Source organism: Camarhynchus parvulus, chromosome 11 (genome assembly GCF_901933205.1).
Source record: "Camarhynchus parvulus chromosome 11, STF_HiC, whole genome shotgun sequence".
NCBI classification, from domain to species: domain Eukaryota; kingdom Metazoa; phylum Chordata; class Aves; order Passeriformes; family Thraupidae; genus Camarhynchus; species Camarhynchus parvulus.
The window spans coordinates 4,912,635-4,936,616 of record NC_044581.1 but is presented as its reverse complement, the minus strand read 5'-3'; the positions used below and the strand labels follow the sequence as shown (position 1 = coordinate 4,936,616).

The window sequence follows — 23,982 nt, the reverse complement described above, 5'->3', positions numbered from 1 at the left end:
GAAAGAAAAAAACAGAGATTATATAATCACATTTGGTGAGTCAATGTTGATTTTGATGAAGAAAAAAATAAACACATGGAAAATTAGCTTGAGTATTAGAAAAAGCTTATAATTTCATAGAGCTTGGAAACTGCAAAACAGTGAAAATCTTAGAATTTCTAGCAAAAATCACTGGATGAACAAAGTAGAGTAGATCTGAAAGCATTTTAATGGTCTATATTTTCTGTCTTTTATTTCTCAGGGTTTGAGATGGTCATTCTTTGCTGGGTTTCTTAGCTTTTTTTGTATTCTACCCAATAAATTTCCTTCTAAATTCCACCCTGAATCTCTCTCTGTATAGGAATTTCAGGGTGAGGGATCAGAATGGCACCACATCTATTTCTCACACAGTGAATACACCTGATGCCAGAGAGCAGGGAGAGGAGTCCCACCACTGTTCCACCATTCCTTTTGTGTAAGCCTAGGGCTGAGAAGCTCTGGAGAAGGGGCAGTGAGAGCAAGGGAATCATTTGCCAGCCTAAAAGATGAACACTCATCAACAGCATTAATGAATGACTTTGTATTCAGAGTGCACTTGGGACACTCTTGTGCATCCACCATGGACACACACAAAGAAAGATACATAAACCAGAAAATTAATCCTTTATATGTCGTTTTAGCCAGCACAATGTGTCAGCCTGACCTAACAAAATACATTCTGAAGATGCCACAGTGGGACAACAGCAATACATCTTAGCAAGCAGGAGACTTGTGCCTTCAATATTACATTCCAAAGTCCAGCCTAGATGAAATAAAGGTTGATACATTGCTTCAACAGCTCACCACTTTTCTGCCCTCGTTGGACAGCTCTGAAATCTGCAGCGATGCAAATTAGCCTCTTTAAAAGAATAGGAAAGGAGCTGTATGTACTGAAAAGAGAGGTGAGAATTTACCACAAGAGTCTTCAAGGCCATCAGGCATAGCTTTCAAGAGCAACCATAGGTCAAAGGAGCAGTTGATATCATAACTGATTATTCATTTGATTCACAAGTCCTCCTGAGTCAGTTTTATCTGTTATTGCTTAATTTTGCTGTAGATTCCCACAGCGACTACTCAGTGGCTCCTGATAGAGTAGTCTCTGTTCTCTTATAAGAAATGCAGTATCTTTTTGTAACTTCACATATTCTCTGTCCATACATGAAATTTCCTCCATGTCTGCCCTCACTCACGAGAAAGAAATATTATTCCATCTGAAGACAAATAGTTCAATTTGAAATTAATCTTCTACTTTTGAAATTATTCTTCCTCATTACACATCTGAAGAAATAAATTTTTTAACTGTCAAGAACAAATACTGTTTTTTAGGGTGCCACCTTCCAACTCAATTAACATCAGTAGTGTGTTCTCAGTGTTCTGTCAAAGCCTGCTCATGGACCGAGTTACCTCTATCCTATTAATCATGTGAAAGTAGAGGCAAGGTTTGCTCTGTAAGGAATTTTACTACCCAAGAAAGGTGACAGTTAACAGCCATAAAGTCTGAAGTGTACTCATGGATTTCTTGGGAGCAGACAGCTGATACACATAACCTTTGGGCTAAGCACACCACATCTGAAGATGACAGAGACATTCTGGGTTTCTACCCACCAGCATTAGTCTTTTGATACCAATAAAAAAAGTTGCTGGTTTTGTGACATGAATAACAGTTCACCTAGACTTGAAACTCAAAATTCCAAACATATTTCACAGACATATTTTCCTCTTCTAGTTGGGAGCAGACTAGTGTTTTTATGAACCTTCCTCCACTTCAGCTGCTTTTCCTGTCTTTCAATTGCACCAACAGAGTCAGCAAGGAGGCAGCTACTGAGCACGACTGGCTGCACCAGAAGGAGCCAAAGGCAGTTCCTGCCTCTGCTGCTGTCACCACCATGTGACAGCAGAGCCACTGAAGCAATCCCATGAGTTATGCAGCAGAGTCCACAGCCCAGCTTGTCCATGCCCTGTGAGAGGTCCATGACAGCAGCCAGCACAACACACCCACGTGGCCATGGTGAGACACCACGCGTGGGTCATGCAGAATTCAGACAGGCAGGGAGGGAGGGAATGAGACTTGTGGACAGGAGAGGAGCTGTTTCTGGGCATGGGAGGATGGTACCAGTGGGGCTGTAAGTACAGCTCTCAGTTCAAGCACTGTCTGTGCTGCTCTGGGCAGCCAAGGAAACACCCCCTGTAACAGTACTGGACCCTCCAAGAAACTCTGGTTCAGGCTGCAGCTCCTGCTCCACAAACAGCACCAGGCTGTGAAGGCAGAAAGTGACCAGGCACATCAGCCAACTCTACCCCCTTCTGAATGTCAAATGTTGGCAGGTACACCCAAGAATCATCGAGCAGCCATCAGTGACCATGTCCCTGGGTTGCAGTGCCTTGTAGAGCTAACATTCTGGAAAAGTTCACGGGTCAGACTCTGAAATAGTCTGAAACCAAAAAATAAAGGCAAAATATGAAATCTGCATCACATAGATGTAGAAAACACTGTTCTCCTAGCAATGCCAAATGCCCAAATTCAGGTTTGTTTGACTACACATTTGTGTAGAGCATCAGCATCACAACAATAACTGGCAGACCACGATCACCTCACAAGTTCTCTTGCTTCCTGCCTTCCTTCAGCCGAAGCCACCCTGGCACTCACACACAAGGCAGTGAAAAAAGAGCACACAGCAATGCAGAGAGCAGGAGCTCCAGAACAGGATACATTCTGCTACCACCGTGGTTTAATTACTATTTGCTGTTCAAGGCTGCGCAGATTACCTCCACCCACACAAGGTAATTTGAACACTTTTATTTCGTCTAACTATGTACTGACACGATGTTAACAGTTGCAATTTCAAGGAGTAAAATCCTTAGAACTGAAGTTACAGATCAAGGAGAAAAATCTCAGATCTCTCCCTCTGGTTTCATAAAATTATAAAATAGCTGAGCATGGAAATGACCTCTGGAGGTCATCCAGTCCACCTTCTTTTTCAAAGGGTTAATTTCAAAGTTAGATAAGGGCAGCCCAAGGCCTTGTCCAGTTGAGTCTTGAAAGCCTTTGAAGATGGAGAACCCACAAACTCTAGGCATCTGTTCCAGCACTTAATCTATGATTTTTTTTCCTTTTGTCCAGTCATATTTTCCCCATTTACAACTTGTGATCATTGCACCACATCCTTTCACTATGCATTGCTCAGAAAAGTCTGGCACATCCTCCCTATTGCCACCCCTTAGGACCACTATCAGATCCACCTTAGCCTTCTCTTCCCTGCACTAAACAAACCTCTGTCCCTCAGCCTGTTCTCCTGCGAGGTTCTCGGTCACTCCAGCCACTTTAATGACCTGAGTGCTCCCCCAGCACAGCCCTCAGCACAGACACACCGTCCTGCTCTGCACCAACCAGGCTGGGAGGGTTGAAAATTATCTCTACCCAGGACAGGGACATCAGGTGGGAGGTCCCAGTCTCCACATCAATTTCAAGTTCACATGAAGCCAGGTGCTCACCTCTGCATTTACTGCCACATCAGAACCTAAATTCAGTTCAGGGCGTCAACAGGGTAGAGAGCATGTGTCAAAGATTTCTGCATTAAAGAGCAAAAATGATCAAAAACACCACTAAGGAATTGAGTAGCCGTTTTCACAGGGATACTTAGTTGACACATGCTCTGAAACTGTGTTATTAAAACTAGAACAGAAGATTATATGTTTCATTACCCAGAATTAGAATGAGAATGGACTGGTTTGTGCACAAAAGAGAGTGTAACTGAGAGGCTGTTCAAGATAACAAAAAACAAACCAAGACTGTCATCTGATGATATCAGCACCAATATGCTGCACTGTCTTGAATAAAAAATTATCTGTATCAGATACACTAAGTTGCACAAACTCACAAATAAACAAAACTCAGGTCTCATTTCCATACCGTGCATTTAGACAGGCTGATTTGGTTTGGTGTATCTGGTTAACAACAGAGGGAACACACAGCCATACAAGTTAGTGAGAAGTACAACTACAACTGACCAGAAAGCCAGGCTGAAACAAAGTCCCAACTTCTGCTTTCAGGGGACTCTGAAAAGTGAGAAGTAACATGTTGCCAAGAGAGCAGATGAAGAAGAAAAATTAATGCACTGTTATAGAACTAGAATAACACTGAGTAAGACAAAGTGTGAGAGGTGAGCTAGGAGTAATCCTTGGATCCTACCAACATTATCTCCAGTTAAAGAGTCCAGGTGGGAATTTCAGGGAAGGTGAATTGCTATTTGCTATGTTGACATCATTACTTAAATTCACTGGAAGTTCAGATTTCAGGTTTTGGTTTTTAATACACTTCAGCCTGTTTTGTTCTGACAAGACCACCAGGAAATTTAGGGTTGAGTGTAAAGGTACAGACCTGAGTCTCATATCTCCTCAGGTTTTATGTTACCTGATTTTTCAAGAATTACTCTCAATTCACACTGATAAATGAATTAGTCTTTCTAATTAAAACTAGGCCTTTTTTCATTGAGTTCTCTCACTCTAGGACAGTCCATCCTGGTTTAAGAAAGACTATTATAGAGGCTGTGTACCAGTTCATGCCTCTCACAAGTGGGCTGGCTGCCATCTCATCTGTACTGACACACTGGTACAGGCACTAAAGAAATTTAAATGGTCTGTTATTTGGAAATTAGTATTACAAATGGATTTACTATTTTTAAAAATCACTCTAGCAACAACTAAAAAGAGTTAAATTCTTGACAATTCTGAAGTTGAGAATATTTAATGGCTAAAAAATGAAAAAGAGAATATGAAAACTTAGAATAATGTCTAATAACAAGACATTACCGGTTTCTAAGTTCTTTATGAAAAATTGTGTGAGTAATGATTTGGAAGGGTACTTTTCCCGCAAATAAATGTAATGCAAATACTAAGTCCCATAAGACCAAGTTTATAGCCCTTACCCTAAAAAGCAGTCTTAATGATTAGCATAGCTAAGTATGTACTGTAATGCAGAGCCTGTTGCATATTCATTCACAGTGGGTATAATTCTCTTCTTAGAGACACTACCAAACCACCAGCAGCCCTTGTATGTAAATGGAGACTTCCACTAGCTTGTATTTAAAGGCATCTGTAATAACAAATAATTAACATGTGCGATATATTTACACATTTTTAAAGTGCACACTGTATGATAAGGCACCATTAAACATATTATTTTAAATCATAAAACATCTTAGCAAAATAAATAAAAAAGAAAAATATTCCTTTAAAATTTAGTTTCCACACTTCTAAAAAAAAACCTCCTGTTAATATATAAATCTTTCAAAAAGTGTACCATTAGGAATTCCAACTAACTTGGCACAGAATGAATTTCTGAATGACCAGCAGACAAAATGAATGCTGCTTCTCCCTGGACTACATTCACTTTCTCCCATTCTGCCAAGATCAAAAAGCTCTTATTTTAGGTTTCCAGGCAAAGAGTAGCTAATCCTTGACTCGCTCATAATAATATTTTAGGCTGTGCTATGATATTCAAATACAACATGTATTCATTTTCCTGAGTGAAATCCAACATAATGTACAAAGGCCCAAGAATCCTATAAGCACAAAAAGAAGTCTCTCCTTAAAGAATATCATCAGAAACAGCACCACACATACGCCAATTAACTGATGGAGAAAGGGCCTCAGAGCTGGGGTACTGATTTCATCCCTGGCTATGCAGCCATACTCAAAACCCAACTGGAGACAGTCATGAGCAAATGCACTCTAGATGACCCAGGATTAAGCTGCAGGGTTGGAGTAGGCAAGCAATAGAGATTATCTCCAGCCACAACTATTCTATAATTTTTTATAATTGTATGTATTTTTAAACACTTTCAGTGTATCATGGAGTTCTTGCTTGTAAGCCCAGAAAAACAGACTTGAAGGTACCTTGTGGCTTCAACCTCTCCATCATCACAAATAGGAATAATTATTTTAGTTTCCTGAAATGTTATGTGTCCTTGCATAGTTTTAGAGTAATTATTAAATCATGCAGTGATTTTCCTTTTCTTGGGCAACCCTCATGAGCAGCCTGCTATGCACAGAGGGTTTGGGAGAGGCAAATACAGAGGTGCAAGCTGAGTCCATGATTAAAAGCCACAAAACACAGTATTGCTTAACATATACTATTCATACACCTAGATCCTAAACTCTGCATATTTGTAGGCTGGGTATCATTAATTCAGTGCAATTTTTGTAGAGCAAAGATTCAGGGAGAAAAATCAGCTTAAAAAATTAGCTTACTAATGTGCTGTAATACACTGTGATCACTCTGAATATCACATGCACTCTATGTGCAAACCACACTGAACATGTCAGATGGCTTTCCTTAAGAGAATCACTCAGATTAATCTGTTTCCTATTGTCTTGCTGTTTATAGATTGTTTATAACAGTTCTAATAGATCTTGCCCAGATGTAATAAATAAATAATATTAATAAAATTAATAAATAAATAATATAAATTAAACTAATAAAACATATCCTAACCTCCTTTAATTTCAAGTTTCAAATCCCATATTCTACTACAACTTACAACATTCTTAAGTGCTCACACATTGTTATTTGTTGCTTAACAAAAGAAGCCACTGGAGCTCCATTTCACACTTCAGTTTCAACCCACACAAAAAATAAGGCCATAACCCAAAATCTCTTAAACTGGGCTCTTTCCTGATGTTAAGGATATACAGGAATATAGAAAAACAATGTGTGCCATTTCCTCTTGTTAGATGTACATCATGATTTCCTAAATCAGCTCCAATTTTGAAGGTTCTGTGCACACAAGAGCTCCCAAATGAGACCGACTTCTACATCCATGATCTACACTTTGCCTTTTTTTTTTCACCTTAGTTGGAAAGTCAGCAAACTGTCCAACAGGAATGTTTTGGCACCTTCTTATTATCTCTGACAACATGTCAAAAAGGCATTTGCAAACAAGAGGGAGAAGAATGTGCAAAGATTCTATTTTTGGGGCTATATTGGGAAGTACTCAATGTGTTCAGAGAAAGACAAAGTTATCATCATTTTATCCTTGGACAAAGTTTTTTCCCCTTCCTAGTTAAGGCAAAATGGTATTGGCCATAGTAAAGAGAACAGAATAGACTCATAAAGTTGAAAGAAGCAATGTCACTTTTCAGAACAGCAGCCGTTAAAATGTACTGTCAACCCTAGAAAAGTTCTGTTCCACGGTGTATGATGTACTGCAGCAAACAAACATTACTTTGGATCTTATAACATGCAATTACTTATCATCAAGAGGAAACATTTGAAATAGAAGCTGAAATACCACAGTGTAATGAAAGCAACAGTACTATATGGAAAACAAAGAAGGGTTTGGAGGAAGACATTAATTTAGCATCAGAATCGAATGATCACAACTACTTGTTTGCTTCCAAAGACAGCATGGCACAAAGCAAAGTACATGGGGCTTCTCCCAAGCCTAATTCTTCTCACAAAATAATGCAAATCAATTATTTAAAAACCATGCTGCTTTCCTAAGTTTCTCATGTTCATCTCATTTCTAATTTTTAGATGGTCTCTGTACGCCAAGGACACCCTCCTCTTGTTTTGCACTTCCTTTTTGACTTCACACTCTGATAATTTTTGTGATAAGCTTCCTGTGGTATCTTGGTGCTCCCACAGACCTACCAGGTGAGCATGGAGCCACCACAGTCCCAAGCCCTGGGAATCCCTGATCCTGCCTGTCTCCCATCCAGGACAGTGGTGCCATAAGCAATTCTCCTTTTCCTGCAGTAGCTGCTCACCATTTCCTGTCATCTGCTACTCTGTGAACCCACTGAGACACTTTTTTCATTTTCACTCACTGACTTTTTCCATGTTCTGATCATCCTCCCTTCTTAGGTTGGCGATAGACATCTTGCTACCTTGTTCCCTGCTTTTGCTTCAGTTACTGCTGCTAAAATATTCCTTTTCCTCCCCCATTTTTTCACACAACCAAAGCTTTGCACAGCCTTCTCCTTGCATTAGCCTTTGCTTCCTTATTCTTTACTTATGCCTTGTTTTCCCCCATTTTCTCATATAATTTTCATACCTTAGCACAGGAATTCTCTCAATTTCTCCATTTATTAATTGTTCTTGCCCGTCATTCTTGCTCCTCTTCAAGAGCCAACACAGCCCCTCATGGCAATTTTTTGTACAAGGTGTTTGCAAATACTCATCTGCACTCATTTGGGGGAACTGTGTCACTGGCTGTACAGTTCCCACATATTTGTATGGCCCTGGACTAATTGACTAAGCAGTCAATAACAAATCAATAGCCCAGCTATGACAGCAGTATTTTTGCTTTCTGGAATAGAATATTTTTGCTTTTAAGTTTATTCAGACTGAGAGATAATTCCTTCAAATAAAGGAGTGGAAACCAGAGCATCCATCAAATCCAAAGAAGTGTTCAAATGTGATGTATCTTGCTTGGAACGCCTCCCTTGCCTGCATTACTCCTTTGGGATGGGAAATAGGAGAAGGCAGCAAAACAATAAGAGTAATGAATAATCACATACTTAGCAAAACCATTAAGTTTAGAGCTTGAAATCTGTACAACAATCTGGATTTTGCTGCAATTCAATTTCATAGATATTACCATTGAAAGGCAAATAAAACTGGAAAATAGGTATTCCCAGAAAATCTATTATCAGAAACATTAAAAAATTATCATAAATTTAAGCATTTCTATTTTTTACACAAGACTCAGAGGAACACCACCAGCCCTGTCTAGTTACAATAAAGACCTGCTGGGCAAATGAAGGTCACTTGAATTTTTTTAAAACTTAAAACTTTGTCTTCTGCTCACTCACTTGGAAATTCACCAAAACCATAACCAACTTTTCTTGGGTTTGACAATCGCAAAAGTTCTCTTTAAGTTCTCTCTCTCACTATTGACTCACAAACCACAGCATCCCAAGGGACTGTGTCCTCTGAAACGAGGAGTGAGTAATCAGGAAAAAGATGTTTCCCCTCTTCAAAGCATCCACTAAAGCATTCATCCTTTCAAAACTTCCAAGCTACTATTTGTTTGGGTTGTAAATCTTAGAGCAACAATATTGACAATGTTATTGTAAACACTGTACAATGTAAATGAAATTGTCAAAAATATAGACCAGGTCATGGAGACTTCTTCCAATATGGCACAGGGTGAGTTGGTCTCATTTCTTCTGTCTGGGATCACAGGAACAGCAAAGCCCAGAAAGAACTGTTTGATTATTAGACCTGTCTCAAAATAAAGGACTTCTACTCTTCTACAGCTTGGAAAGGGACTTTTCTTAATTCATTCAAGAGACCTTTGAAAGAGTTGATAGTATGAAGGAAGCCAATAGTTTCAGAGAACAAATATTTCAGTATACATCTGAAAAATTACTCACCAGCTCTGACTGCCATTTTGTTTACTGCTGTGGAGGGCTGCAAAATGTAGTTGTAATAAAGCAGACATTGAAACACCTACTTATTGATGGATATATTCTTATATTCGACTCAATGAGCTGATTTGCTACTGCAGACAATAAATGTCACTTTACAATAAAACAAAATAATTGATTTATCAAGAAGAAACCACGAGGTGTGATTATTAAGTAATGCACTGCTTGGCAATTAAAAAGTATTTGCTGCATTAATTATTGGAATTACTACACATGGGTAGTTTACAGTATTTCTTTATCTTTTCAACATTTTACTCTTCAAATACCAAATCCCAACAATCCAAATATTGCTGGCAAATTGGAAAGCAGAGGACAACTCTCCAGTTACCACAGTCAGGTAAAAAAAATATCTTGTCCTTAGGAGTCCAACATCATCACACACCTCTGTAGACCACACAAACCATAAACGTCTTTGAGCTCCAAACTACCATTAGATAGTTTTTATTGAACTCTCAGTCAATACTAAACTGGTTAGCTGGCAAGTTCATAATCACCAGAGGTAATATTCACAGTTCAGGAGATGAGGTCAAGCAAGAGCTGGATGTGCATGCATGATTTCCGGCTTTCACGATAAAAAGTGACAATGTTCAAAATACCCAATACTGATGTTTTAAAAAGGAATCCTCTCAGCCAGAAGAGTCTTTGGCTTCACATCACTTGAACCACAGCAGGATTTTTGGTCATAAATAAAATTTTGGGAATAATTCACTGCTCAATACCAGCGACTTTTATTAACCATTATCACATTCAATAATCCTCTCCAACCTGTGCTCTGAGCAGTGCCAATTCTCACATTCACAGGGAAAATCAAGAAGGGAAAAACAACAAACATAAGAAGATGAACAAAAGCCACAACTGTGGCAAAGCCAGACCATACAACCACTACTGATCCGAGGTTCCAGGGAATTGCTGTGAGGTGAGAACAGTGAGTCTGAAACTCAGGAATAACTAGAGCTGGCTGGCTACAGAGCCAAGGCGTGAAGAGCTGGTCAGAGAACACCCTCATGGTGCTCCTTCCTACCAATAAATAAAATATCGAGGGGACAGTCAACACTTTACCTGGAGAAGCACATCCTCCACAGCCCGAAGCCGCAGGAACACGATGTGGTGCTCATCAGCCTCCACAGGGAACAGCCCTTACCTTTTCGGTGGCCCCGGCATCCTGCTCAGGGTTCTTCTTCACACCGCGGCTCCTGCCTCCTCTGGAGTCCATCACTGCTGCAAAGTGCGGCTTCCCATCACCATGAGCTCATTCCTCTTCACAGAATCACCAGTTCACAGCATCACTCACGGGGGAAGGGACCCTAACGGATCATCTGATCGAACCATTCTGCTCTAGGGTCATCCTACAGCACATGGCACGGATTGCATCCAGACCGCTCCTGAATATGTCCGGACTCGGGTCGCTCATGGCCGGGTTCCTGTGGGAGAAGCTCCTCAGGCTCTGCAGCGTTGGCCGGCGAAGGCCGCTGGTCAGTCAAGGCGCTGCCCGGCTCACTCGGCATCACCTTCACACGTTCCCCGTCTCTCAGGTAAGCATCGCGGGGACGCAGGCGGCCATGGGGCAGCATTTTTCCTCCAAGAAACGACTGGGACGGCTCTAAAGTGGCGATGGCCGGTGGCTGCGTGTCGCCGCGCATCCCCCAGCCGCTTCAAAATTCCGGCCACCGCCTCCACGTGAAGGGCAGGTGGCGGGAGGCCGCTGGCTTTCACATCCCCGAGTGGGCTGGCGAACCTGCAAAATGGCTGGGGGACAGCGGGAGAGGCATCGCCGTGCCCGGCGGGGAGCGGGGGCGAGAGGTGTCCCCGAGCCCCGCCGCGCTGCCCGGGCCGCCGCTCCTCGGGCGCTGCCGCCCGCTCGGCTCCCTCGGCGATGGCCATGGGCGGCGGGGCGGCCACGCGGCGCCGGGGGGCGGAAGGTGCCAGCAGGGCCGCCCGAGGCCCCGCGCCCGCCTCTCCCCGTGGTGACCTTGGGCGGGCGGCGCGGCCCTCCCCGCCGAGCGCCCGCTCCGGCACCCACCCCTCCCGCCCGCCCTTGAATTATTTTTTTTTATTATTTTTTTTATTTATTTATTTTGGCCGCGGAAAGAGTTTGAGGCGGATTGGGGGGCGGAGGGAGGGAGGAGGAGGGAGAGGAGGCCGCCGTCAGAGCGGCTCGGGGACTTTCCCGGAGGGGAGGGCGCGGAGGGGACCCGTCCCGGTCCCGGTCCCCGCCCGGGGCGGGAGGCGGCGGCGGCGGGCGGGGTGTGAGGGGAGGGCGGGGGGCGCCGGCCCCGCCGCCGCGGGGGAGACGCGGCTCCCGGCGCTGTGCGCCCGAGCTGCTGCTGCTGCTGGTTACGCCAGCCCCGCCGCCTGCCTCTCCGCTCTCCTCGCCTCTGATTCTGCGCACAGCCAGCCCCAAAGCCTGTCATTCTGCAAAACACAGTTTACTCAACAGAGAGAGCGAGTGGGGGAGCGGGAGAGGTGGAGAGAGGGAGACGGCGCGGAGGAGCCCAGTCCCGCACCCCAGCATGGCTTCGGGGGACCTTTACGAGGTACCGGGGGCCGCGGGGCGGGCGGGCGGCGGGGGGGCGCCGGCCGGGGCGCCGCCGAGGGCAGCGGGGGCGCGTTCGGAGCCGCTCCGCCGAGCCCTCGTAGTTGCCGAAGAGCGGAGGAAATCGCCGAGGGAAGGGCTGGGGTGGGGGGAAAAGGGCTGGCGTGTGTGCCCGGGGGGGGCAGGGAGGGATGGAGCGGCTCCCCTCCCTTCCCGCTGCCTCTCTCTTTCTCTTTCTCTCTCTACTTTCCATCGGGCTTGATCTTAGCAGGCCTTGCAAGAGGGAAGGAGGAAGGAGTGAAGGAGAGCGAGAGTTAGCGGTAGGATGGGGAGGCGATCGCGGTGTGATGAGCCCGGAGAGTGGAGAAAGTCCAGGTAAAGTCATAGGCGCTCTGGACGTGCTGAATGTGCAGATTAGTGCGAAAAAATGCGCCTTAGCGCTGCCGGGAGGCGCAGGGATGGAGGCGGCTCTGCGCCCGCTGTGCAAAGTGCAGGAGCCGGCGCCAGGTTGCTTCACCTCCTGCCCGGGGTGCTGCGGGGGTGGCGGGGGCGGCGGCCGGGCCGGGCCCCGGCTCCCCGCGGGCCGCAAAGTTTGGCGGGGCCCCGCTCCGGGCGGCCCGGGGTGCGAGGTGGGGCGGGCGGCGGCCCCCGGCCCCGCAGCCCGGCGTGCGCTGCCCCCCGGCCGCGGCGGCGGCGACAGCGGCGGGGCAGCATCGGGCGACGGCCGCCGGGTCGGGAGCAGGCAGGGAGAAAGGAGCCGACGGGCAGTGGGCGAGACCCAGCCGAATTTTGACCTCCGGCACCCAGTTCCCAATGCCCCAAGTGAGAACGAGTCTAGCCACTCTTGCCACGCCAGAGAAGAAAAAGGGAGAAAGCTGAAATGAAAAATAAAACAGACTGGACATGGGTGTTTGAAATATCCAGTTCCAGTAAGTGGAACCAGGGTGGAAATGTTCAAAACACCAAACATGATTGGATGTCCTACACTTCTTGGTCTGGAACCTCTCCTCAGGCTCCACATTTCCTGGTGAAATGGCCGTTTGCATTGAGGTTCTCTGGAATGCACAGGTTAAGACCTAGGACAGAGAACATCACCTTCCAGTTGGAGCTGTGTGCCAGTGCTGCTCAACCATCAGGGTGTACTTGGGTGTAGAACTGCTGCTGTGGTTGGTTGGACATGGTTGGACTTGCTCTCTGTTTGATGATCTTGATGATCAGCTGTAGGGTCTCGAGTGCAAGAAGTGCAGGATCTGACAGGTTTCATGTAGACAGTTTTCACTTTGTCATTGTCTTTCAAAGTCTTAAGCAGAGGTCACAGCTAAGGGATGACATTGCTCTATTAGGATGGTCTTTTACTGTGTGTGACACAGACCTCCTCTGAAGTGAACAGCACTTAAACTCTCCTACGTGGTGTTAAATTATTGGAAGTACATGATGATCTGGATAGTGTCATTGACCTCCCCCCCCCCCAATTCTGCAGAATCTGTAATTTAATTTGTAATTTTAAGGATATTGTAAGTCAGCTGTATTGCTGTTGTGACTCCAGAATAGCCAGTGGGAGTTCTGTGAAGAACAACTTTGACCCAAAAAAGTTAGCGATTCAATTTTAGGATTAGTAGTTTCTGGGGTGCATAGAAGATCTTTGCCTGGTGTTGCCTGAGTTTTCTTTAGACATTTGGATTCGTTCTAGAAAGAAATGAAGTTGATATGTCTTAGGCTAATGGTAGCCATGATGGTTTAGCTCTGACTCATTGTTAAAAAATTCTGCTCTTTTATGATCCTCGTGTTGTAAGATGATGACGTTTGGTAGTTGGATGTGGCAGTGTCACTGTGTGACATCAAGTGAGGTTGCTCAAGTGGTCACCTGGTGTGTTCTGTGAGGGAGCAGACCAACAGCCCAGTTTGCAGGCAGTCTCTTTGCAGCCATCTGCAAAGAGACAAGAGACATGGAGGAATGAATTTTTGGTACTGTGGTTCAAAGCCTCTGAATCATTTCCTTTCTTTGTTACTCCACTCGAAGTACTTTTGCTTATCATTGTACAATATGGAAGAATTGTCTCCACCAGAAGAGGTAGGTGGAAGAAGTGTGGCTGTTCCTTTCTTATTGTGTGAGGTGTTTGGAAAATGACCCCAACTGGTCATAGTGTAAAATCTTCATCTACATATTGGAGCCATGGCAAAAATGTGTGCAGGGCTTCAGTTATCAATCCTTCTGCATTTTGCATCTTCACTTGGAAGTTCTCCATGACAGAGGTCAGAAGAAATGTCTAGAAAGCTGAAGAATTTGAATATCTAATAGGTAGCAATTGTGTAGATGGTAGTGGCTTCATTTAAAAGATGACTCAGTTTTGCCTCCCTGCTTTTTCCCCTTCCCCAAAAGCAGCTGCATCCAGGGGCTTAATTAGAAAGAAGCTCTTAGAGCTTGGATGTCCCACACCAGTTTGCAAGTGAGATGAAGTGCTTTGTGCCCTCAGAGCTGTCCAAATTCTTGAACAAGTAAAATGTTATGTGGATTGCAAGATAACCATTAAACAGTTTCAGGATTTTACCTTGAAATAATTTGGGACTGTGGATGTAAATAAACAATTTGGATCTTATGGTGACATTCCAAAGGTATAGTGCACTCTTGATTCCCTTTTCACTTGTTAGTAATATCCAAGTCCTTCAAGGATTCTTATTGAACTTCATCAAGTATGACCAGTAATTAACTCTGCAATTTGGAGAATGTAATACTGAGTGAAAAATAATTTTTAAAGCCAGTCACAACATAGAAATCCTGATAAAGCACATGGAAAAAGTGCAGTGTGTATATTGCCTGTATGAACTCATCATACTTTGGTGGTACCCAAGAAACTTTTATAAATTTTGAAGTTTTGGAAGTAGATGTGCATATTTATCCTGTCAGTTCATTCATTTTCTACTGTCATGTCATCTTAAAAGGCTTTTCAACCTTTTAAACTTAAAGATAAATTCAATTACTGCCTTTATAATGAAGCAAAATAAGATCACAGACAAAATAACCTCAGTGTTTGGTTTGGTAGGTGCCTTTTTCCAGTTAGAAATGGCTTTTAATCATCTGAAATGCCTCCTATTACATTTAGGTTAGGAGTGGGAAACAGGCACCAATTTGTTCTAGAAGCAAAAGAGCACCCATTAGGAGTTCTGTGTTTCCTGACAGTCAGTTCTAGACCTGTGTGGTAGAACCAAGACACTTTACAGCTAAAGATAATTTTTCCATTATATGGTAAAATGTAGGTGTTAGTTTTGATGTTTTTAAGTACATTTTTTTACTTTACTAGTAAAGAATGTTGTGTATGTTTTAGTGTAATTCTCAGGCTATATGAAATACTGGTTTGCCTTTGCTTGACTTCCATGTGCTTATGATTTCAAGCTTTTATGAGTGGGTGAAAGTGTCATGGATATTCCTTTTTTTTTCCTTGCTTTTCCTTTTAAGAGGTAACCTGTTAAATATTAAAGACCTCTGGTGCATGTTTCCTTAGAAATAATAATCTGAAAATAAAGGACTGACAAAAAGGGTCTTCAGAGTAGCCTTCAGTAAGGCTGCCCTGGTTTGCCTTGTGTTTTACACTGTTGGATGCATGGACAGGAAATACTCATTCATTTCAGCAACAGACAGAAAGGGAAATGTATTTACTTTTAAATACCAACTTTGTTGATTTCACATTAAAGTTTTCAGTAACTTGAAGTAACATTTTTCATTTTTCATGTACAATTCCATATAGATTACCTGAACCCAGACAGTTATCTCACAGACTCTGGTATTTTAAGTCTATGAGATTGCTGTAGAGGGGGAAAAAATTCCATATGAGCTGTGCTCCTAACTGTTTTTCCTGAGCTCAGAGCATCCTTTTTACAGCAATAAAAACATCCTTTACTGATGAATATGTGAGCCAGTTATCAGTGTTACAGAGATGCTTTTTAAACACATTTCAATGCTTTTTATTTAATACTTTGGGGGGGTGGTACGCAATGAACACCATTAGACTTTCAGGGGTGAAGTTGAAATCTAAAATGGTATTTAAGCATTGTGGCAGATTGTGTTACACCTTTGATAAGTGATCTAAAGATTACACCCAGTTCTCTGAAGGGGACTTAACATCTACACATTTCTGGATCACAATAATAAAATCAGTCTTTAAAGCTTGATAGTTACTGCTAATGCAAGGGAAGGGAAGAATGACATTTTTAAAAATGGCATCTTCTCACTGAAATGATGCAATGCCCATGGCTAGGAGCATCTCCACCACAGTGACACATTTCAATTCAATCTTAGCCTGTTTAATCAGCAGTGTAAGAATGAGCTGCAGTTTATTTCAGCTCACATGATCCACTAGAAAGATAACATACTTCCAGATAATTGCAACATTTCCCATTTATACCTGCACTCAGGTACCAGCAAAGTCAAAACTTGAAGATAATAATGGCACTGTTTGGGCTGCTGAATCCCTATGACATGTGGAGACATGCAGATGGGAGAGAACAAGGTTGAACTTTTGGATGCAAGGTTTGGCTTGAGATGCAGGGTTTAGAAAATCATCTTTGCTTTACAAGGAAATAGAAGTTTTTGAGTGTTGTGCTTTCCATCTTGCATCTCTTTCAATGGAGTCACTTAGCAGACATACTCAAACCTGCTTATTGAACTGAAAAGCAGAAACCTATTTTTTAATTATTTCACATATCTATTTTCTAAGACAGGGTGACTTAGAAGAAGATGATGTATTTTAATAAAGGTTATTATTTCTCACATCAACCACTGTATTGATACAGCTGCTCTGTGGTGAAGGAATAGGACTGACTTCACAAATAGAAAACAGTGGATTGACACAGGATTTGGGGAACATAGAACAGTTAAGCACCTACTGCTGTACACTGGCAAGCTGTGGATGCAATGCTGATTTCAGTAATGCTGAGCTGGCACTCACAAGATCTAAGATTTGGTTGTCTGTAAGTAACGCCTTTTCAATTTTTTAGTGGAAAAGCTTTACTAACCACTATTTTGAAGAATCAGCTATTTATCAATACATTATCACTGGTCTGTTCTCAAAATCAGTGTTTAGAAGACAACTGTCCTCAAAATGAAGTAACCTCCAAGCAGTATTAACTTCAGTAGGTAGAAATCCAGAAATTTTGTTGCCTGGTGAAAGTTTTCAGGACTCTGTTCCAAATATGGTGTGATTTGCAGTGCAGAATGTATTCCTCAAAGCTAAACTGGGCAATCATTTGAGGTATAAATTGAGGTATAAAGATGGTGACAAAGAATTAACCAGAGGTCCCCTCTGCCCACGTCATGGCACTTCTCTAAATTAAAGTTACCAAGCAAGGTTCAAGAGCAGACCTGGATAACTGGCAATATTCATTGTCATACTAAGAAATTCCAGTTTAGAGCTGCATATGGAACATTGCAGTGCCCATGACTGTCTTGTTTACCTGCATCATCACTGCTACCACAAGCCCAGCTTCCTCATTACACTGTAAACTGCTGAGCATATTTTGGGACAACCAAAACCAACTGATTTCTTGTTACAACCTTGATAAAGTGTTTTATCTGGCTCAAGTGTAAGGTACAAGGTACAAATCTTCAGTGTGCTGCTGCTTGGGAGGGACACTGAAATACACCCTTGTCACTCTTAAAAGCCTGAACATTGGAAGTGAAGGTACCTCCAAAGCCACTGAACAGAACAGGCTTCCTTCCCTTCAGTGTCCACGTTCAGTGCCCATAACTATCTAAAGATTAAAATTGCATCATTTTTATAATACTTCTTAAATGACAAATACAGTGCTTTATTTTGGGCTGGTCTTTGATTGAATATTAAAATCCAGCAATAAACTCATTGCTTAGTAATTGCTTCTGAAAAGTTAAAATATTTTGAGAGAGACAGCTCAAATAATGGCAAAATTTAAATGTGGTCTAATATTGAAGGAAATGGGCTAATTATTTTTTTAAAATCAATGGAGTGATTGTGATGGCCAGCTATGTTGTAAATAGCATTTCTTTGTCCATTCATTTGACTTCTAGCATTAGTACAGTTTCTTGGCTCTGTACATTTTCATCAGTGCAATCCCTTTTTGTTGTTCCTTCTTATCCATATATTTTTCAGATCGTTTTTGCAGCACATTTTATGGCACTGGCATCCTGACACTGGCAAAAAAAATTATTAAATAGTTAACTGTTTCTTGTGTTCAAACTATTAGAACAATATAATTAAAGTCAAATGTTTGTAATGTACATTCATGCAAATACAAATATTTTGGTTTTGACAAAAGGAAATTCATCGTTTCTGCCTGTTGAATACAATGCCACACTCTTTGTTTACTATTAAAATTTTACATTGGTAATATTGCAACACTAAAAGAAATACACTTGAGTCTGTTTTCTTGTATTACACAGAACAAATGTAGATTACAGTACTATTTCAATACTATCTCATTACAAGTCCTGATATAAAATATTCCTGTAAATTTATTGGGTCTCTAAAGACTTTCACAAGAAATTGATATGATTGACCTGTGTAGAAAAGAATGATTCTTCTCATGCCTCACCAAAAAGAGGAATTAGGCTGACTCTTGCAAAATGGTAAAGGGTAGTATGAGCAGGAGACTGCAACAAAACACTAAAACAAAACCATCATTTAAAATGTCTATCAGAAAGACACTTCTGTCTGAAAATAGCAGTTCCCCTACTTGAGCTTTCCTAGATGTCTCATAGAATATCCACAAAATTTGCATCCCATTCCTTCAGAGGAGCAAACCAGAAACAATGAGGATATTTTCTTCCTTCAGGTTCTTCAATGCACTTATTTAGATTTTGTTGGGGTTTGGTGAAATCATCCTATATTAATCACTTATATGTGCTCATACCAAGTGGATTAAGAAGGAATACAAGGGACGGCAAAGTCTGAGAGCCATTGCATACAGATTAGTAGCACCTGTCAGAAGAAATAGAATTAGCAGATACACGTGAACATGTCTTGGTTTGGACAAAAGGTAACATTTTTATAGAACATCTCACAGATCTTAGGGTCAATATTTAGAGAAGAATGACTCTGGCTGCTGTAAATGGTTTTTCAAAAAGCCTTTTTGTAAGATCCCACAGGAGCAGCTCGTAACAAAACCAAACTGTGGTCCAGGAGGTTTGGTCATTTCTTAGACCACCTGGTTTACAGAGAGGTGTCTATGAATAGAGGTTTTAGACACTGGTATTGGGACCTGGGTTTTATAACAGAGCCATCAATTACTTGAAAATAATCACATTTACTCCTGATAATTTATAGATTATTATTATTATTTTCATTCTAATTGTCAAGACAAAAGTTGGCAGTGAAGAGCTGAATGACAGCAACTGAAATTAGGTGCTTACAAATGTAAGCTAATGATCAAAGGAAAAATAATCCTGACTATACATGCATAAAAATGAGCCCTGAAGAAGATGTTACTATTCTGGAGAAATCTTGGAATCATTGTGGAAGGTTCTGGGTGTGTCCACATTAGTATTTTAATTTGGATCACGTGCATGCTTTTGAAGTGAATCTCCCTGTGATCCCCAGTTACCACACCTGTGCTTGCATCACAGCGCTGTCCTGGAGAGCAGTGACCACACTCCCTTCCAGTGAAACCAAACCAGAAAATGTATTTCAGCTCCTAATGGGTGTCCAGTCCATAGGCCCAGACTTCTGGCAAACAGAAGTTTACATGTTATTGAAAAAGCAATTGAGAATGAAAGAGAAGATGATGATCCTTGTGTCCCTGGGCAACATTGTGCTTCCACCTCTGCAGTAGTGCACCCACTGCCAGGAGACACAGAACTAGAAGTGATGCAGAGAAAGGCCATCAGGGGATGGAGTGGCTGTCACTGAAATGACACCTTGTGAAAACTTTCTGGCTGGATAAAGAAGTGATTGAATGGTATAGAAAAGACAGATGGGGGATATTCAGTTAAGTCAGAGATGAATGTTATTTCTCATTGCACAAGAAAAGATATGCAGCAAAGGAAATAATTAGGCAAGTGAGGGAGACAAGGGAAGTACTTTATTTAAATCTTGGAACTCTTTGCCATGGCATGTTGTGGAAATCAGAATTTTAAAAGGTTTCAAAGAATGGTAAAACAGGTTCTTGGCAGATTGATTCCTTTATACTTTTCAGCACAAACCAATCTTTAAACTGCTAATCATGAGAAGCTGTGAGGGCAGAGCAAGGGCAGCACTTACTCTATAGATGCTGTTTCCTAAGCATCCAATACTAATTTCTGTTTGAATATACAACACGTTGAGCTAAGTGGACCTTTAGTCTGACCTTGTATGGCAGTTCTTAGTTTTGTACTTACTACAGTCATTAAACAAACATAGTTATTGACTAAGGTGTTGATATGGTCTGCAGAGATCACAAACACACAAGCTGTATCCCAGTATTCTAATTCCTAACCCTTGTGAATTAATATCTTTGCAAAGCAAAAAACAAAACAGAATAGTTTGGTTTGGTTTCTACTTTAGAGCCCTCACCGTCTAGATGTAGAATCATAGAACCATTAAGTTTGGAAAAGTCTTCTGAGACGATTGAGTCCAGCCATTAACCCAGCACCACCATCTTCGCCTCTAAGTTATGATCTCAAGTACTTTTTGAACACCTCCAAGGATGGTGATTCCACCACTGCCCAGGGCAGCCTATTCCAGACTTCTAACAAGTTGCAGTGTGTGGTACAAACCAACAAAACAGAAGAAGAGAGGAGGTGATAAAGTAACATTGAATCAAACTTATGTAATAAAAATGAAATTTTGGCTCCTTGTTGTAGCTCTGCTTAATAACTGGGCCTAAAGGGTTAAAGATAAACTAGAAAACATTCCAGTAAACGCATGGCATGAGCAAATGATTGAGTCAGTGTTACTGGAAAGTCACTTTAATGGAATAATATGTTTCTGATGAACAAAACAAGGTTTCTCCTATGAAAAAGCATTTCAGCATCGAAAACGGTTTATCTACATCTTCCCCACATTTATGGTTTTGGATGGGATTCATAGACTTCCTTAATACTGTACAGAATTGTCAGTCTGCCTTACCTCAATATACATCAAAAAGCCACTAACTTTTAATTAACTTCTAACAAACCCATCAAGTGGTTGTTTTGTTGTTAGGGTTTTTTTTTTCCAGAAATGGTGATTATTAATATACTGATATATAAACAGTCTCATTTCTAACTGATCAGCCTGACCTGTGAAATTCTTTCACACATATAAAATGAACTTTTCTGTGACATCACTTGGCAGTCACTGCAACAAAGGAAAGAGCATTGCTCATGTATCTTATTATTCTTAGTAATATGAGAGATCTTAAAATAAAGTGTGACATTGCATAATTTTTTTAAAGACTACTTTGTAAAATTTGTTTTACCCTGCTAATGGACTTGCCTTTAAATGTTACACAGTTGAAATTTGCTCTCCTATTTTTCATTTTTTGGGGAAGGGACAATTTTGCAAAAAAAGAAATTACATTAATGCACCTAATGAATTTGTCTTCCATAAATCTTTTCTGATCAGTTTCAGGTATTTTAGCATAGGCAATCTGACAGGAAAGGTGCTGGAGAAATGTTGGGTTCACATGGAAGGAAAAGGCACAGTAATGCTTACAGGGCTTGTAAATGAGTTCTGAGAGAAACTGCAAAGATGTTGATCACAAAGTGTTTTGGTGATTAATGTAAGGGAGGAATAGCAGACTGCAAATGGGAGTGCATGAATTTAGGATGACACAGCACAGGAAGACCTTCGTTGATGTGAAGTGACTGAATTTATCTCTACATAAGCAGAGGAAGTAGGAAACTTTAGGTTCAGCAGTGGTGCAACATAGCAAAGTTTCAAATGAAATTGGAATATGACTCACATATTAAAAGCTATACAGGGAACAGGAGGGAAACTTTAGATCTCAAATTAAGTACCAGGAATTAGAGGGAAAACTACATTTATGATCAAAAATGTCTTCACAAGATTCCAGGGGAAATAACCTGAAAGTTCTTGAAGGAATGATAAATACTGGCTGAGGAGGGGCAAGAACTTTGTGATTTGTCTGCAGTAACTGGAAGCAAGAGTTTGTAATAGGGTCCAGGTGCATAAACTCAAGCTTTCCACAGTCTGAAAATTGGGAAAGTTGAGGAAAAACTTGCGCTATTGTGTTCAGTAAATATTAGCACTGGTTCATCATTTTGTACTGTGCTGACAAGTCAGAACCAATGTACTGTACTGCAACAGTCAGAAAGGACATGGTAGAGATGATGAAGAACTTGACAGTGTTGTATTCATGTGGTCACATGCAGAACTTATGCTGCTGTTTGCTGCAGATTAATACATGGTGGTATGCAGTGTTTGTACAGTCAGCAAAATGCATCATGGTATGGAAACAGTGATAAAAGTGACAGGAAACTGAAAGAAGCCATGAAAAAGAAATTATTTCTGGGGGTGTGTTTTTGTGTGTGGTTTTTAGGGTATTTTGTTTGTTTCATTTTTTACAGTGGAACTGCAAAATGACCACTTCTCTGTCTTTGTGTATAAAAACAGTGTGAGGTAGGTAATTAAATAGACAGGCAGTTCAGGTAGCAAAATTCAATATGACTGAATGTTCCTCTAACTTACCTTTATGGTCTGTTAATGTCTTATGTGCAGTAGAAGCCATAATCATCTGTGCACTGATGATACACAGAAGGTGTAACAGAAACACCAGAGAAAGTTGTGCTTGATAATGTGTTTTAACATCTACCAATGAAATAGCTTCTCTTTCACCCTACACACAAAGAAGCCCTCGGGTTTCTTAAGAAAAGGAAAAGAGTGAGGTCCTTGGCCAGCTTTTTTGGCCTTCCCAGTGCTGCATTTTATTTGCCTCTTGGTGTCAAAAATGGTGATCACCAATTAACTGTAGGAAATGTGGCTTTCTCAGAGGAAAATATTTGAGTATCAATGTGCTGAGCAACACCTTCAGAGCCCATATGATTTGGATCAGCTCCTTCCTCTACTTTTTGCTGGTTTAGGACCTTCTGCAGCATTCTGCACACACTAGTGATGTGTTAGTGCTTTTAGGGAAGCTGAAGTGTAAATACACCATCAGAATACACAGTGAGCAGGCTGCCTGTGTGGCCTGCTGGAACTTAGGAGCATCAGAGAGCTGTGCTCCTCCCCTGGCCTCACTCAGCATTTGGAGGCCATTGGAAGGAGACTTTTCACCAGCAGCAAATGACTTCCATTGCCTTTCGTATGCATTGCATCAGATGATGGGTTAAAGCAGGAGTGCCAAGGTGACCTTGTCATCTCTCCCTGCTGACTAAGGTCTGTGTGAACAGTCTGTTGTATGGCATTTATCAAATGGATCAAGATAATAAAAATTACAAGCTCCAAGGAAGACACCCCTTTTTTTTCATTGTACACATCCCAAGCTTTGCATTATTATTCTCATCAATCTTTTGTTACACTGAGAATGTGCTTTCATTGAAGAGCAGCATGGCTCAACATGTGGACTACCAGTTACAGTTCATAATCTCCTATGAGCTGCCTCCTGCTGCCTCAGGAAGCATTAAGAAATTTGCAGAACTGATGGAAGACTCTTCTTTCTCCGAGCTGAATAGCATCTCCCCAGCTTTGTCATGGGCGCCACAAAGGATGACAGATCTTTTTCCTGCATTGTTTGACCATGCTGTGCTTTGGCTTTCTGACATGACATCACTTTCAGTATTTCTATGAGTGCCTCTCGGAAGCGTATCAGGTATTGCAGTGGCACAGGGTGACCACTTACTGACAAGCTGCTATGGGCTGTGATTCAAATTGTTCTGCAACTGTGCTGCTGTTAGTTTTTGTGCTTCATCCACTCATGTCAAACACCACTGACAACCTGCTCTGTTTAGAAGAAAGGTAGGTCTCCTTTTAACATGAACTGAACCTTCTATTTGTACCATGAATGATGCAATTTCCTCCCCTGCTATTAACTGCTACTCTTGTAGCCTATTTAGT

General features: G+C 41.7%; 1 protein-coding gene across 1 annotated transcript in view; it reads left to right on the top strand.

Moving 5' to 3' along the window:
* Positions 1-11,714: 11,714 nt before the first annotated feature.
* Positions 11,715-23,982, top strand: part of CDYL2 (chromodomain Y like 2) — a 55,376-nt gene continuing 43,108 nt past the window's right edge. The window contains exon 1 of the mRNA XM_030956335.1: positions 11,715-11,984. Within this exon, the coding sequence (XP_030812195.1) occupies positions 11,961-11,984 (24 nt within the window). The 5' untranslated portion in view covers positions 11,715-11,960. The remainder of the gene's footprint in view (positions 11,985-23,982) is intronic.